This window comes from Leuresthes tenuis, unplaced genomic scaffold (assembly GCF_036924035.1).
Source record: "Leuresthes tenuis unplaced genomic scaffold, fLeuTen1.0.hap1 SCAF_9, whole genome shotgun sequence".
Classification (NCBI taxonomy): Eukaryota; Metazoa; Chordata; class Actinopteri; order Atheriniformes; family Atherinopsidae; genus Leuresthes; species Leuresthes tenuis.
In genome coordinates, this window is record NW_027325363.1 from 5,898,902 (window position 1) to 5,915,166 (window position 16,265).

Genomic DNA, 16,265 nt, shown 5'->3' on the forward strand with positions numbered 1-16,265 from the left:
TCATGTCTGACGGCTGGAGGCTGTTTAGCGATGCCTTCAGGTTCCGCACGGACAAACTGGAATCACAGGAATGTAGCGTATTTTAATCTCGAATAACTCAACACTGGACAATTTACATAGACCACAAAACAGCTGCAAATATTATAATACACATCAGTAGCACAAAACACATCTTTAAACATTTATCGATTTATCGGGTTTCAGACCGATGATGTTTTCTACAGAGCCCGTGAAGTTGCTAAAAGTCACAAGTCATTGTAACTGAAAATCCTTAATCTTAACCTAATAAATGATTAATCTTGTGGGGAGAATTTATTTAATTATCTTATTTTTAGAACAAGTCATTCAACTTTAGTGCACAATATAATATGTTGGTGGAATATTAAACACATTCCTATAAGTTTATATCCTTTTATCCATCTTGTGTGACGAAAGCTAATAATTTTATAGTACAATATATCAATTAATAATCTTTTTGGACTCTACACACCCAACATTTCCTTTACTTTTGAAATAAATTTGTTAATTTTCAGGAAGTACAGAACACAACCTTGTCCATTCACAGAGAGGAAAGACATAAAGGTACATTTCAGTTCTTTGTGTAGGGTATAATTTTATTAAGACTGAAATTGAAAATATACCTTGCCTTACTCTTATGCTTTATGATAGAAAACTTTCCTAAAAATGTATTTTTTTAATGAAATCTGGCCTTAAGGGTTTCAAAAACCACACCAACTTTTTCCAATGTTATACAAAAGCGTTCATATTTAAGTATAAAAAGAAGGTAATTTTCTTTTTTATAGATCTAAACTGGTATATTAGTTATACGATAGGGTAGTTATGGGGTAGTAAAGAGTCTTGTAACATTTTCCAACTAATTCTTTCACATGCTTGAGATTTAGTACATTTCCTATGGGATTCACAGGTCTCCCACCGTACATTGTCTATGATTAGCAGGTCTCCTTGAGCACCCAGTTTTCATCTTTGAGATATGTTCAGTAACTAAAAGTCAGTGCAGCTTTTTCTCTACACAAATTGTTGTTTACATGTCCCAAAATCTAAATTTTTGAGCCATCTTTGGCTGTGATGCCTTCTATTTATTGCCAAGAACTCGAGTCCAAGAACTTTTATGTAAAAATCGTTAAAACATGAAATCCAATGGTGAGATTTATTGATAAACCCATCAATTTATTTTCAGATGTTTTGTGAAAACTTGTTCATTCACATGATCCTGGAGATGTAACTGTTAACTGTCTCAAGTCTTTTGTTTTTGTGAAGTTATAGTATGCTGCTCCCTTTGCGTGGAACAAACTGCAAAAAGACTTAAACTTCATGACACAGTCCCATCGGAGGCTTTTAAAGAAAATGCTGGGTGACTTGGAGGCAGATACATCTGTTTATAGATGTTCTGCCTGATTTTTGGATTTGAATTTGATGAGTTTGTATGTGTGTTGATGTCTAATTGTAAATTTTTGACTCGGTTGAAGACAGGAAAGAGGGGACAACAATCATTATAACACCAGACCAGAGATACCTGCTGAGAGAGAGAAACACAAGTTAATGACAGCAATAATGTCACATGTACATGGAGAGTAAAGAGAGGTGCATCATGGGAGGTCAGCATAACTATGGGATGGTCTACATCTGCTCTCCATATCGCCACCACGACCCCATGTGGACTAAGCGGTTAAGAAGATGGATGGATGGTCACACAAGCTGTTGAATAAAACGATATTCTGTAATTAAATAACATTTAGAGCTTTTTATGTTGTTATGTACAACCAGAAATGATATAGGCAGCAGTAGAATACACTGTGTTATTATGTAAAGATAATCCCCGTCTTGAACGTGCACAAAGCGACGGGGGAAATAAAAACCTCCCTTTTAACCGGGAGAAACCGCCATCAGAACCAGAACCAGGAAGGGCGGCCATCTGCCTCGACCCGCGGGGGGTTGAGAGGACAGGAAAGAGGAGACAACCATAACACCAGACCAGGGATACCTGCTGAGAGAGAGAAACACAAGCGAATGACAACAATGATGTCACATGTACATGGAGAGTAGAGAGAGGTGCATCATGGGAGGACCCCAGCAGTCTGGGCCCATAGCAGCATAACTATGGGATGTTTCACCTGAGCCATCCCTAACTATAAACTTTACCTAAAAAAGAAAGTTTTAAGCCTAATCTTAAAGGGAGAGAGGGTTTCTGCTTCCTGAACCAAAATCTTCAGCTGGTTCCACAGAGAGGGGCCTGATAACTGAAAAAAATAGAAAATAAAGGAAGTTATAGCCTTCAACATTTTTGTTGCATAGAAAGTTATTCTCATGACTTGGCTGCCCCCTGGTGGTGTGCTTTAGGGATTACAGGAACATGTGAGAAGGAGAAAAAAATCTCCCATCTGCAAATGAGCAACATGAAAGCACGAGGATACACATGCTGAACAGAAAACATATAAAACAGAATATCACAGATCACATAAATACAAACACAAAGGCAGAAATTTGAAGGAAAATACATCTTTTCTCTTGAGACAAAGGTCAATATAACTCACAACATTTAAACTTCTAACATTTTAATACGACAGTCAATGGTAAAGCACCTAAATCCTATTTTCCATAATAACTTGAATACAAATACAGTGTTAATCATTAAAAAGCTCAAGCAAGCAACTGTGTGTATACATCTTTAAAAATAGTAGATTAGGTGCATGTGACATGGACTGAAAATACAACTGAAACATCTCTGTGTCCACAGTAATGACAAAGTTTGGATTCTTCCTGTTTTCCAGTTAGATAAGAAACGCAGCAAATTTACATTAAAGAGATGTTTGAATTTACTCTGAAGGTTTAAAAGCGCCAGCTGCTGTTGAGCAGAAAGCGGATGAAAACAACGCCACTGTCACGGTGATGCTATTAATCTTTAACATCATCGGAGAGGACGTCCACTTTGTCATGTGAGAAACTGCACTTTACACTTTGCTGGAGGAGACTGCAGCAGCAACACGACCATCAGGCAACATGAGCTCAACATAAAAGGATAGAACGGCTGCGTTTGGAAGGACAAGGTAAACACGAGAGGCTGTACATGCTGGAAAACAGCTACTCAGCTTTATTCTTTTTGACCATCGGCAGCACTGCGAACCGTTTGACTTAAAAATATCATGTGGAAGGCTGACAGGCAAAATGATGTCTATTTACTGTAAAACTGGGCAGTAGATTCAGTTTTATGGCCTTTTTATGACATGTTGGCTGTGTCTGACCCTCATAATGTTCAGATGTTGTTTATAATCTGAGTTTTAAGTTAAAATCCTTAAACAGGAGAAGTTATCCTCATAATTGACCCTTAAATCTGCAGGTCTTGATTTTCATTGCACTAAAGGGAAGCTGAATAAGATCTCATCATTTCATGTTATGGCCTAAAGCTGTTAAAGTAAACAGTTTAACAACTAGAGAGCAACACAAAGCACTTTTTTGAGGTGTCAGTGATGCACACAAGTCTCTTTTAGCACTGTTTGCTGGCAGCTGTTCAGCTTCTCGATCCTCCACCTTCTTCAGCAGCTCATGTCTGAGGTGTTCTGACCTTTTATCTGAGCTGGTTTGCTGTTGAAGAGGCTGACTTGCGCGCTCGGACACGTGACTTTTAATGGTTGTCGATGTGTTTTGTTTCTTCGGTTATTTACTCTGCTGGGATCACAGTCGTGTCATTAACTGCTCCTGAACCATAAAACGCACAGCTGACTTTATTTCCTCGGCAGGTTTAAAATGTTAACCGGGTGGTTAACTTTAACAGCCATCCTGGTTGGCTCAGCGAATCCAGGAAACGCAGCGTCCAGCTGGGGGCCGCTGACTTTTCCACCCAGCTGCAGGGTGAAAGGTCATCCAGAGGCAGAACTGACTTTAAACTGTGGAGATGGAAAGAGAGCAGGTGAGGCTGAATGTTTTTAGGGAGTAAGCCCCGCCGTACCTGTACAGGGAGCACCGGACACACCTTTCCTCCGGTTCACTGGTTTATTGTACATAAAGATGTCTCATTAAACTGGAAACAATATTATTTAAAACTGCACTTATAACAGAAATCACTTTAGTTTTTAAGAAGTTTCTTACTTAAAAATAAATTAAAAAAAAGACATTTTAACTTTTAAGCTCCTTTAAAGCTAAAAGAATTTAACATTTTTACAAAAAACATTCTTTCTTTTAAAAGGAGGTAATAAGAAATAAGAAGTTGGGGGCTCAAGAAAGTTAAATATCAACAAGTTGTCCTTAAAAAGGAAGTTTCGTAAGATGGGCTCTAACAATAGAAAACTAAACAGCAGCCAACTGTTTCATAATAAAAGATTAAATATTAGACAAAACGAGAATTTCTCTGGAGTTGTTGTAAAGAGCTGAGCAGAGAGCTGTTCCTGATGTGTCCAAACCATTTTATCTGCCAGTGATGTCACACTTCCCATGATTATCAAGAAGTTTAGGGCCTCATATAAAGCCAAAACATGCTGTAGTGAATATGGTGCATCGTACAGAAAAAAGGTGGTAAATTTAGAAGAAAATACTCAATATATACCCATTATGGCCCAAAGTGTTCCTGTTCCTATGGCAATATAATAATTATAATATCAAGCAGGGTGTGTGGCTCAGTGCATTTAAAAATAGAATATTTCTCAATCTATATTTTTGACTTAATCATCATTTAAACGCAGGTTGAGCTCGACCTTTAACCTGTACCTGCTCCTCGTGTAGGTGTGGTCCAGTACTGGCACACTCCATTTGGAGAGCTTCAGGAGCCCGGTTTCCACGCTGGCCTGGAACCCGTGTTTATGCGGCATGACGGGAGCCTGGTGATCCCCAACTCCAGCAACCTCCACAGCGGACTGTACTACTGCCTCCTGCAGCACACAGACGGAGCCGCGCTGTGGCAGTACGAGCTCCATGTTGGTCCCAACGATCAAAACCACAAAGAGTATGGCCAAGCCAACCGTTGTGCAGCACTCAGGGTTAGGAGGAACGCTGGGCCTGCAGAGGAGAGGCAGCCTGGGGTCTCAGACGGGCTGTTTGCAGGAGCTGTAGCAGCATCAGTGCTGCTGACGTTTGTGGTGGGATTCAGCGCCGGAGCTCTGAGCAGGACTCATGTCCTCAGGTGTGTTTACTAATGCAGTTAAAATGTGATCCTCAGCTGAATCATTGTGCTTTTTGAGTACAGAAGTACATACGACACAATAATACTCCTGTATTTTTAAAACTAGACCTTATTTCTGGCATGAAATACATTCATCTATCCACCGAGAACAGTTTGGGGAAAGTCTGCGTCCTTCGGAAGATATTTAGATTCCTCGAGATCCATATAACTTAGTGAACGGGGCAAAGACGATGAAGCTTCTAAATAAGGTAGATAACCCTCTATAAGCCCCCCCGATAGCCGCCAATAATAACAACACAGCAGCTATGAGCTAACAGAGCTATAGTACACGTTCATTCATTCATTCGTCTGAAAGTATTGGTGAAATAAAGACAGATAATGTCTTATTTAGAGGCTGCATCGTCTAAGCCCCGTTTCATGCCAGAAATAAGGTCTAGGTTTAAAAATACCTTTAAAATATATGTATTTTAAAAGGTGTGGCTTTATGCCCTTTTTTAACAATTTGCCAACTTTGTGACGTCTTATTGAAGCACAGCGCTTCTTGCATTTAATTTACAGTGTTTGTCCCTGTTCTATTATCAGTTTGTGGTGATGCAGTTCAAAGCCAAACTGACTGAAATATTATCTAAAATGCAAAGCAGATAACTTTAATATGAGGAGACATAGTAACTCCAGCTACATCGTTTCCTTATAGGTGCTTAGGGGCAGTTACAATGAGACTGCAGTCATTAAAGCGACGAACACGGCAAGCTGACACACCGGACCACAGCTCCCAGATGACCATAACCATGTCGCCAACACACACCAATCAGGCCTTTGAGACAGAAGAGGTGGGGAACGATGACTCTGCAAGTTACGCAACCGCAGAAACAACAGCTTTGCCCATTCTGACAACCCCATCTCCTCCTGCGAAACCCAAGAGAAGCTTCCGGCACAAACGAGAGGAGGAAGAGGAAGCCGCTGCGTATTTAGAGAGATGCGACTACATGAAGGAGGAGAGGAACGAAAGAGAGGACGTGGCACAAAGAGGCCAGGAAGATATGAGAGAAGGGGGCAATGAGGAGAGAAAGAAGGAAGATGAAAGAGAGACAAGTGGTTTTTATCTTCTGGAAGATGAAGGGAGTCGAACTGAAACACATGAAGACAAACGCAGTGAGGAGAGGGAGGAGAGGATCGATCGGAGCTTGGAGGCAGCAGGTGAGCAGCAAATTAGGAACAAAGATGGCGGTGACGAGGTCAGAAGAGACGTGGAAGATTCAGAACTGAAGATGGAAGTTAAAGACAAGGAAATTAGCGGAGAGTTGGAAGAGTCATCTACGGAGACCGAAGAAGAAGAAGAAGAAGAAAAGAAAAGCAGTAAAAACGAGGACACGAGTAACAACATCTCAGAGGAACCGCCGTCCCCGAATCCTCGCCAGGGCCGTCGGAGTCGTGTTATCCGGCTGTATCAGTACGATGAGGATGGCCAGAGATTCTGCCACCTTCCCGCCCCCACCCCTGAAGCTCCAGGCCCCGCCCCCAGGTACAAGCAACGCTCCCTGTCCTTAACGCGCCTCAGCGCCATCATGGCTGCCGCCTCCGCAGGGCCGCTGGACAGAAAAGAGACGGGAGGTGAGGAGAGCAAGGAGAGGCCACACTTCCACATGGAGATCTAACAAACTGGAGAACAGGTCATTCCCACGGTGGGAGGAGTTTAACGGAGACCATTCAACAGACTAATAAAACAGTTTGCTGTCGTTCAACTGACAATCAAAGACTTTGTCCACTTCACTGTACTCTGTAAGGACTGAAGTCATCCCCTTAATTTAGTCCAAACACAGTTTTCTACAACTTACACATTTTCTTTTCTGAAGATGAACAATGAAAAGTCACTAATGATGAAAAAAAACATTCGCATCTAATCTGATGAACAGAAGAGTCTTTTTCAATTGAAGCTGATAATTAAAACGGTCGGAACAAACTCTGATTATGACCGTTTATACAAACATTTTAATGTTTAAGGGACAATCAGAATCACAGCCAAGCAGCTGGCACACCATCTGGTAATATATACATAAATGTACCGTAAAAAGCCTTCGGTTTGACCACATTTGTATCTTTAACCATATTAATAAATGAGACGCGAGTTAACAGTTTGGTGACCGAACCCTTCAGGTTGCACCATTTATTAAGAAGCAGCTTGTTGTACTTCCATCTTCCTTTAATTACTGTCAAAACATCTATAAACAAGACACGAAACAAGATAATAACCAAGAAAATAAATTCCATGCTCCCTCAGTCCTTATCTTAAAGGAAGTCCCCGCCCCCCCGCCGTGCTTTCTTTTCTCCAAATTAACACTATTAAAAAAAAAAAAGAAAGGAAGAATCTACTCTGTGAAAAAGGGTTGTTGACATCCAGCAGGAGGCTGACGGCACAGAGAGGACCTCTGATGCCATGCGAGTACCACGACTCCACAGGGATGATTTTGCAGTCCATTTTTGTGTGAATGTGTTGGTTAAACCTGAAACTCTTATCTCTCCTCTCCCACACGGTAAACAAATCTTCTGTCTTTGTCTTCTCCCTCTTTCTCCTTTTTGGTGTTGTAAGTTTGTTTGCTATGATGCCAACCTCGTCTTCTGCCATTCCACAAACTCGTCTAGCAGCACTGGCCCTGCAGACAAAACAAGCCCATAAATAATGACAACAACAACAACAACAACAACAACACACTCAACACACTGCCCAATTTGTACAATCACACAGCAAAGACCAGCTTAGAAGATTTACATATTTCAGGTTTTGCTTATCATTAAACTGGATCCCTTTACATTGATCAAAGGTACCAAAGTAAAGGAGTACGAGTTGTGGATAATGAGCAGCATTCATGGCCAAAGATAAATGTAAACAAATGTCACATTTCAATAGAATAAAATGTCCTGTTCAAATAAATTTAATTCATGCTTAATTCCAAAACTTCTCCTTTGAGCAGCATGTGTAAAGTTAACTTATTTGGTTAAAAAACAGTGAGTAGTGGTGAAATGTTGACCCAAACAATCAGTTTAACGTCTATTTGGACAATTTAAAAAAACATTTTGAGTGATTAACTAAATATATTCATGTAATAGTGCATATAATTAATGATGTCCAGGATTTTAGCTCCAACTTTAGAGTTTTCACACCAAATATCTTGAATTCTTGAAGGTGAAGCGGCATCTATTTTTATTTTTTTTAAGGGTTGACGTGTTCTGTAATCGTACAACTTCCCTCAAAGACTGCTTACTGAACAGCTGTGGGACATTTCTTCATTATTCATTCATCAGGTAAAGGATCAACAGTCAATTTTAATTACTGCCACTACTCACAGGCTCCGTCTTCATCGTAGTTACTGAGGTCTGTGTTGATGGTCCTGCTGAACTCCAGAACATTATACCACTGGTCCTTATTCAGTCCCTTGTACTTTGACTGCTGTGGGAGGATAATGAGCAGGGAGGAAGCAACAGGGAGAGGGGGGAATGAACCATATATATATATATATATATATACATATATATATACAAACAAACAACAAAAAAACAGTGTAAATGACCATTGCTCTTTGCTTTGTTCAGTTAAATTAAGTGAGATTTATCACCTTGCATGAGGACAAAATGGGGAGTGTTAGCAAAACTTCTTAATGTGACAACCAGAGGCAATATTTCACCTTCGTGGCTTTTTCAAATATACAAACTTCCTTGATCTCATGACTTTTTCCATCAAAGTCAAGGTAAAGTCCTTTGGAAATAAACAGATAATTTTTGGAGTGTTTAGTCAGTTTCCTCATTGCTTTTTTTTTTGCGATCAATCGCATCATCTGATCATTTGCAACTAATCTTATTTAATGATTCTGCTAAACTACCTCTGATACCATCATAAAGTCAACACCAAACTTTCTGTAACTAAATCCATACAAGACAGAGATCCCAAGCCCCCAAAACCAATACCACCATCTGTTGGATCCATGGAGGAACAAATTAAGCCTGTTGTAGAACATTTAAGCTTCGGTCTCAACACGTCCGGTCGTGTTTTTAGCAGCCAAGAAATACTCCAAAATAAATACAATCAATGTGATTGTTTAATGATTCAGACACCAAGCTGCACCCCGTTTCCTCACCCTTTGATTAATATAACAGCTTTTTATTTGGCTCGGTAAAAAAATCCAAACCAGCTGCAGATGAAGCTTTCTGCCGGCAGACTTTTCACACATGACACCCGTTAGCTTTTCTGCACATTTCAGGATTGATTTCAAGATTTTACTGTTGAACTTTAAGGCTCATAATGGCCTCCATCTGCAACATATCGGACGTCTTCCAAAGCTAAAAACAAGAGGATGAGACTTCAGCTGTAAAGACTTAATCTTTTATATCACTCCCTAAATCAGGCTTTTATCCAAGTCTTCTTTATTTGATCCAACTTGATTTAATTGTGCGATTTCGTTTAATTTCATGTTCTGTTTTTAACACATTGCTTAATCTGCTTGTTGTCTGCATTAATATAATCTTATCATCTGGGTACATTGATTTACTTTTCATTTGACTTTTTTATATAAATATAAACATCCAACATCCATTGAACTTACCTCCAGGAACTGGTGGAAGAGCGGGAAAAGGGGCCATGTCCTCCCCAGCAGCAAAGCCAGCATGGATTTAGCTGTGTCCATATCGAGACTCCTCTGGTTCTTATCCTGAGGAGAAAACAGGACCAGTGAGTGAGAGGTGACAATACTGAGACCATTTCCAAATGTTTTGATTCCTCTTGTTGAGTCACCAGACTGAGCGTCTCAGATGTGGAAATAAAAAAAACCCTGCTGATGCTAAATTAAGACGTTGTCACTGTGTCTCATAGTTTGTGTAGTTAGCAGCTAGGCACCAGGCTTCAGCAAGGACTCGCTACAACAGTTAGCAGCTGCAGTTTCTGGAGGAATCACAGCACTTAAACACAAAAATGTACCTGGAGGATGACACTCCAGCTGCTGTGTTAAAAATGCATTCACTTTGACAGCCTTACTTTTAAGAAAATATAAAGCATTTCAGGGCAAAGGTCAATCATTTACAATAAAAGCTGAAGGTTCAACCTCTCAAATGATCTAAAATGTGTTTCTCATTTGTTTGGGGGCCAAAGAAATGCTTTTGGACCATTGTTTTACGTTAAGCTTTCAATCAGACTTCTTTAAAGCTCAACTTAACAGCAGGTGTAAATTTCAACCCCGTTTGCAGGGAGACGCGCACTTTGCTGCACTTGTAGCGACACAACAGTCACGACACCGGGGTCCCGGGGGTTTAAGACCATTCTTGAAATCCACAAACTCACCCTGGAGAAGTCAAAGGCGTATCTGTAGATGTTTTTGAAGACTACGGTGTCGTTGAGCTCACTGCGCAGGTAATCCAGTTTGCTCTGTAATCTCTCTGTGCAGTCACACCTACAAATAAAAGACCACATGGGATTCATTTGTAACAAACTTTAGAACAACATTAAGCTGAAAGTTAAAAACAAAAAGCTCTTACTGTAATAATGTCATTCCCCTGAGCCACTCGTCTTTTGTGAAATATCCCATGTTTGCTGCTTCTAGATGCCAAGCTAAAACTAACATGATAATCTGAAAGAAAGCAACAAGTTCATTTTATAAAAACACTGGTGCACAAATGCCACGTTTCCTCCCACCAAACCCAAAGAAAACACTCCAAATAAAGAAAAATCCATGAGTGAAAATGCCTCAAGAACCAGACAGACTCACATTCTCTGGTTCCACACCAATGTCTTCACAGAACTTCTCCATGGCCTCAGGACCGACCACCTTATCAGGGCCTGCATACTTGTGGAACCAGGCCAGACACTTCTTACTGGAAAACAGCTTCTCAGTGTTGATTGGCTTCACACTGCGGATCTGAGGTCGAGTAACACTACAAAACAGACCAAAAATTTAGGCTAAACACTTCCACTTCAACAAAAAATAACTTATTTCAGGGGGTTTCAGATGGTTAGATATGCTTCAGTTGCAGATCTGTGGTAAAAAGCTAAAGTTTAATGCTTTAAATTGACCAGGCAGCCATCAGAGGCTGGACTAAAACATCCACATCACAAAAATAAATCACTGAGGCTGTTTCATATTGCACAAGTACATAAACACAGGACAGACATAAGAACTTAATGCAAGCTTACCGTGTAACTTTATACTTGTGCTCATGATCATCTGAATCGGGCAGCTTTCTCTTCTTCACAGGCATGACGGAACCTTTATTGGGCTTCACTAGAAGGGCTACACACAAGAAGAGGAGGAAAAACAAAGCACAACTGGGCAAAAGAGTGAGACAAGTATCCACCTATACAAATCTCTGCAGGGCTGCAAACATTTTCACAGACTGTACGACTGAACTTTAATCCCAGGAGCACTGGTCCGACCTGTAAATATGTCCCGTTTGTTCTTAATCATCATTATTTTTCTTATTCAACTCCAAGAGGGAGTGAGAATTGGGAGTGTGCACCAGATTGTCATTCAAGAGCCATCATCATCACAACAATGCAATGGGGCAACATTTACCTAAATTTGGAAAGGTGCCTCTAAAATTTCAAGTGAGGAGCATCAGTGCTACCAGTGGGAAAAACTCAATATGGTGCTTTAATCTGGACATAAACAGAAATCAATCGTCCATAAAATATCAACCATGAAAGTCTCACCTGTATACTTCTGGCTGCCTTGTCCATTTAAATCTAAGAGATGCTAGAATAAAAGAAAAGAAAAATCTTGGGTAAATATGTCCCTCCACTACATTTGATAAGCTTTAGTGCAATCAGATGCAAGATGAGACTGATGTAAATATTGTGATGTAAAGTTTAGCTGTATCATTATGTAACACAAGGAAAAATTAACCTCGTTACTTACAAGCTTGTCCAGTGTTTCTAAAAAACTGTACTGATGTCAGATGTTTTGATGCCAGACCGCACTAGTTGTTCCTACAATTAGAAACAAGTAAAAATATCACTTGGATTCATGAAATGTACAAATAACTCAAAAATCCATGCTGGACATCAGAGCTTTAAAATTACCTTTTCCCACAAAAAATAAAAATAGGGAAGGTGACACAGCTTATGAACAACTCATCTATAAACACCACAGTTATAAAGTAGTTCTATTTTCTCATATATATATATATATATATATTGCCACTAAGTCATGACAAAAGTCACCTCGGGGACAATTTTCCTGTGAACTTGTCAATTTTGCAATTGTGGGATAAATTTGCTTCCATTATGTTAATTTTGTGTTCAGTCTCCAAACATCACACAACTGGGAATTCGTCCAAATCTTTGGCTTTTTTCAGGCAACACCTAATCTACATATCTAAACAAAACCCAGAAGCCTTGGAATGCAATAAAATAAGTTTTAATGCCAACAAACAAAAAACAGCCATGAATGAGCTACTTTTCACATGTGAAATAGAAAGTATTTGCCTTAATACATTGAACTAGATATTTTCCCCCTCAGTATAATCCTTCCTGGTTTTTAAATAAATAACTTTACATGGGTCTCATTCAAACCTTGATAAAAACAGTCCAAATATTTTATTTTCCTTGGCTGTGCGCCTTCTGATTTAGAACAAGATCCAAACTTCTGGGTCAGATCTTTTGCTCATTGTGCTTTTCAAATAGCAGAATATTTAATCGTTTAAGCAGGGACCGAGGTTGATTCATCTTCTACTCATCTGTCATCTAAAAGCAATGAGAAAACCCGCGTCACACCAGGTGTATTTTCCAGCTGAACCCTGTTCAGACTTGAAGTTGGGTCTTAAACGATTCACAAAGTAGCTGGCAGATGAAGCCCGACACCACGTAGGACACGAAGCATTACTTGAAGCATAGCAGGGGATTTAATATCGACTGTTTAGTTGAGATTTGGGACGAAGATTACACAAAATGATCAGAAGCTTTATGCTACAAAGTTAAATACAGCAGATCGCAGCTCTATAGACATTAAAATTACCAAACATTTATAGACGTATTGTACATCAGAGGCAACATGGTTGAGGTGATTCCAACATTTCTTTCACCACACAAACCATTTGTGTCGCTAATAAACGACTCCGAAGTAGCTGACGACTGAACGTTGAAGTTTTACCGTTAATTCAAATAAAACTGCAGGGGGATGCTAACGTTAGCTGCGTACGTCGAAGCAGGCTATGATGACGAAAAATCACAGTTCGTGGCCAGATAAAAACGTCTGCTTTTCGATTAAACGTCCCAACAACGTTCCGTAGAGTACAAAAATACATTCATCAGGTAACAGAGTGTTAAAACTCCGTCTTGACTCACAGTAGACTTCTTTTGTTTGCTAGCTAACGTTAGCAATGCACCGCGGGTGTTAAAGCCGCTTCGCTAACATTAGCTACTTCATCTGCACGCGCATCCAACGTCCATCAAATCACAATTTACATCATCAAATCAATTTGAATTGACTTGTTTGATAGCTGACACCAGTTAAAGTCTTTTAGTTACTCTCAAACACTTACTCTGTTCACCTCCGCTCTGACTGACAAATCAATTCCACCTGCTTCTCCTGTACAGAGGTTTCGTCTGTAGCCGGCGTTTCCGTGGAGTGGAAGATACCATCAGTTTATAGGGGTGTCTTGCTAAATAAACGTTCCCGTGTCAAGAAAGAAAAAAGCAAATACAGGTTTTTACAATCAGATATGAAAATACATATAATTTAAAAAGTTTTAATCCAAAATATGTTGTTTTATATGATAGAAAACCACATGAATAAATCGGATAAACATAGTGTCAACCCTAGAATTCAGAAGAAGGTGCATTCTTTTTAAAGGAGCAGTTCATTTTTTGACGCTTATGTATGTATTGTATAACTCAAGTGTGCACTAATCGACTCAAACACACACATATGTGTGTCATACTGTCATATTGAAAGAAAATATCTATCTATCTATCTATCTATATAGATATATATATATATATATATATACACTCTAATTCTTTTACGGTTACATAATTACTTAGAACATGTTCATCACATAATGAGAGCTATTTATACAAACATACCGGTTTGGTTGATTGGTTTAAAATTTGGTGTTTTGTTATTCCTTCATTCATTATAGACAAATATTGCCCTTTTTGACCGATATTTGTAAGTTTGATTGAGAAACTTTTGACTCTATAAATTAAAGTAACACTCAGAATTTGGCAAATATTTTGCTTTTTGACTGGCCCTACAGTTGTGAGATGTAACACGTCTGTCATAAAAACAAATCTCTGAGTGAGCCCACATGTGCAGGCATACAGGTGAAATTGCTATCATGTTGAGGCCACAAAGAAGCCATCAGAAGCCCACAAAAATGTTAATCGTCCGTAAAGCAAAATGCTGTGGTGTTGGGCTGAGAACCAAAGTCGTTAACTGTGGTGTTCCAGGGAAGTTTCAGACCCAGAAATGTGAATAACAAAAGTTGGTGTCCTGCAAAACCAGTAGGAAGCACAGTTTTAAGGTTCACATACTTCTCTAATTTTGCTTTAGCTCATTTAATTTCCTCAGACCAAAATAGAAACAAGAAAAAGAGTAAAGAAATATCTGTTCTATCCGTTGTCTTTATTTGGCCAGAAAATAAATAATTGAACTTTAAGAATGATTGAAACAAGATAAACAAGGCAGTAAATGAATGTTCAGTAACTGAACCACTCTCATTCCACTCCAACAGTACAGTTTGTACAGTCTTAACTTGACAAAGTGGCTAACATTCAGCTGATTTAGGCTGTGACTGAGTGTTTTGTTCAAGTTTTATCTCTGGGTAACAGTTAAGTCCTCCCTCTGTGCAGAACAGGCCGGGCCCATGGATAAACACAGGCTTTCATGGGAAAATATGACAGAGATCAAAGCTCTGGTTTAAAAGTACAACTTTCAGCTTAGACTCACTCATACTGTGTTTCTTACTGATTGTTGACAGCTTTGCAAAAAAGAAAGTCTTAAAGCACTGTAAAGCTGTATGTAATACTGAAAGAAAATGAGCACGCTGGACAATAAAAGAATGACCCACAAATCAGAGACCACTTTAACTTGAACTTTTATGGCATATTTTAGATGCCTATAACGTTCTCTTTTAAAACTTATGGCCCTTTCACTTACATTTTTTAGCACAGAGGTAACAGTGACCATCTTGTTTTGAAGTGCATTTCGTTGACAGGAGTTTCTAAATATCCGATCACGTAAAGCTTAGCGATTAAATCTAAAGCCAATCTCTGCTTTCATTTCACTGCATGCTTTTGATCTTAATTTAGATAGTCAAAACTGACCAAAACATGAATTTATTCGTTTCAATTCTGGTTTACACTGTGAATAATGAGGATTAAAATAAAAATATATCTCATTATAGCAAAGGCTGCCTTTAACTAGGTCCTCACTGTTAATCCGCACTAGATTTACACATGAGCAGTGTAAACGTGGATCATACTGATCTGGATTATATCATACAGGTGAAGCCATTTGTGTTCGCTATGTAAATGCTGGTAGACAGATTTAGGCTGAGAAAGTTAAACGTACTCAAAGGAAAAAGGCTGTTCAAAGTTTTTAGTCAGACTTCTCTGATAAACCATCTCAGAAGGGACTAAAAGAAGATCAAGTGCATTTGAAATGACGATTTAAAGAACCCGACCACAAAGTATGAAATGTCAACAAGTTCAAACTTCGACCCTCGAGGATAGAAGGAGGACCCGGGAAGTTTCTTTCATTTTAAATGGTTTGTTTGGTCGTTTCTTTGTGCTGTACCAGATCAAAATATGAACTTTATAAAGAGAAAAATAAGTGTTTTGTTGTGTGTTCCACATGCACACCATTACACATTTTCACTATTAATCTTGTGTAAAACTTGTATGCTAGAGTAACTCACATATTCATTTTAAATGAGTTTAAAGCCTTCAGTTTATATTTGATGCGTTTGTGTAACTCCACCACTGATATTTATCTTCTATAACGTGTAAATTCATCATGCAGGGGGTCGTACATGAGGATTCTGAACCTCCAGACTGACATTTCTCTGTTTAGTTATAATCAAACCAGAAGACATTTTGTTTTCATTCATCTGGCTTTATTCATTTGTGGATGTAGAAATCCAGAATAAATCC

At 39.1% G+C, this 16,265-nt stretch overlaps 2 protein-coding genes across 5 annotated transcripts; one reads left to right on the top strand and one right to left on the bottom strand.

Moving 5' to 3' along the window:
- The first annotated feature begins 2,917 nt into the window (after window positions 1-2,917).
- Window positions 2,918-6,793, top strand: LOC140313686 (uncharacterized). 2 transcript variants are annotated; one of them, XM_072391677.1, is made up of 4 exons: window positions 2,918-3,065; window positions 3,756-3,925; window positions 4,735-5,131; window positions 5,826-6,793. In XM_072391677.1, exons 2-4 carry the CDS (start codon window positions 3,763-3,765, stop codon window positions 6,784-6,786), a joined length of 1,521 nt encoding a protein of 506 aa, XP_072247778.1. In that variant the 5' UTR covers window positions 2,918-3,065; window positions 3,756-3,762; the 3' UTR covers window positions 6,787-6,793. The 2 variants fall into 2 exon arrangements, with proteins under 2 accessions (XP_072247778.1, XP_072247779.1); XM_072391678.1 differs by lacking the exon at window positions 2,918-3,065 and having other exon boundaries at window positions 3,738-3,925.
- A 464-nt stretch (window positions 6,794-7,257) lies between these two features.
- dcun1d5 (DCN1, defective in cullin neddylation 1, domain containing 5 (S. cerevisiae)) lies at window positions 7,258-13,733 on the bottom strand. 3 transcript variants are annotated; one of them, XM_072392031.1, is made up of 10 exons: window positions 13,652-13,733; window positions 12,028-12,098; window positions 11,823-11,865; window positions 11,307-11,403; window positions 10,882-11,047; window positions 10,652-10,743; window positions 10,458-10,566; window positions 9,727-9,831; window positions 8,474-8,576; window positions 7,258-7,782 (listed from the first exon to the last, which is right to left on the bottom strand). In XM_072392031.1, the coding sequence occupies exons 4-10, from the start codon at window positions 11,369-11,371 to the stop codon at window positions 7,727-7,729; spliced, it is 696 nt and encodes a 231-aa protein (XP_072248132.1). In that variant the 5' UTR covers window positions 11,372-11,403; window positions 11,823-11,865; window positions 12,028-12,098; window positions 13,652-13,733; the 3' UTR covers window positions 7,258-7,726. The 3 variants fall into 3 exon arrangements, with proteins under 3 accessions (XP_072248132.1, XP_072248133.1, XP_072248131.1); XM_072392032.1 differs by lacking the exons at window positions 11,823-11,865; window positions 12,028-12,098 and having other exon boundaries at window positions 13,652-13,688; XM_072392030.1 differs by lacking the exons at window positions 11,823-11,865; window positions 12,028-12,098 and having other exon boundaries at window positions 11,307-11,394; window positions 13,652-13,670.
- Window positions 13,734-16,265: the final 2,532 nt, after the last annotated feature.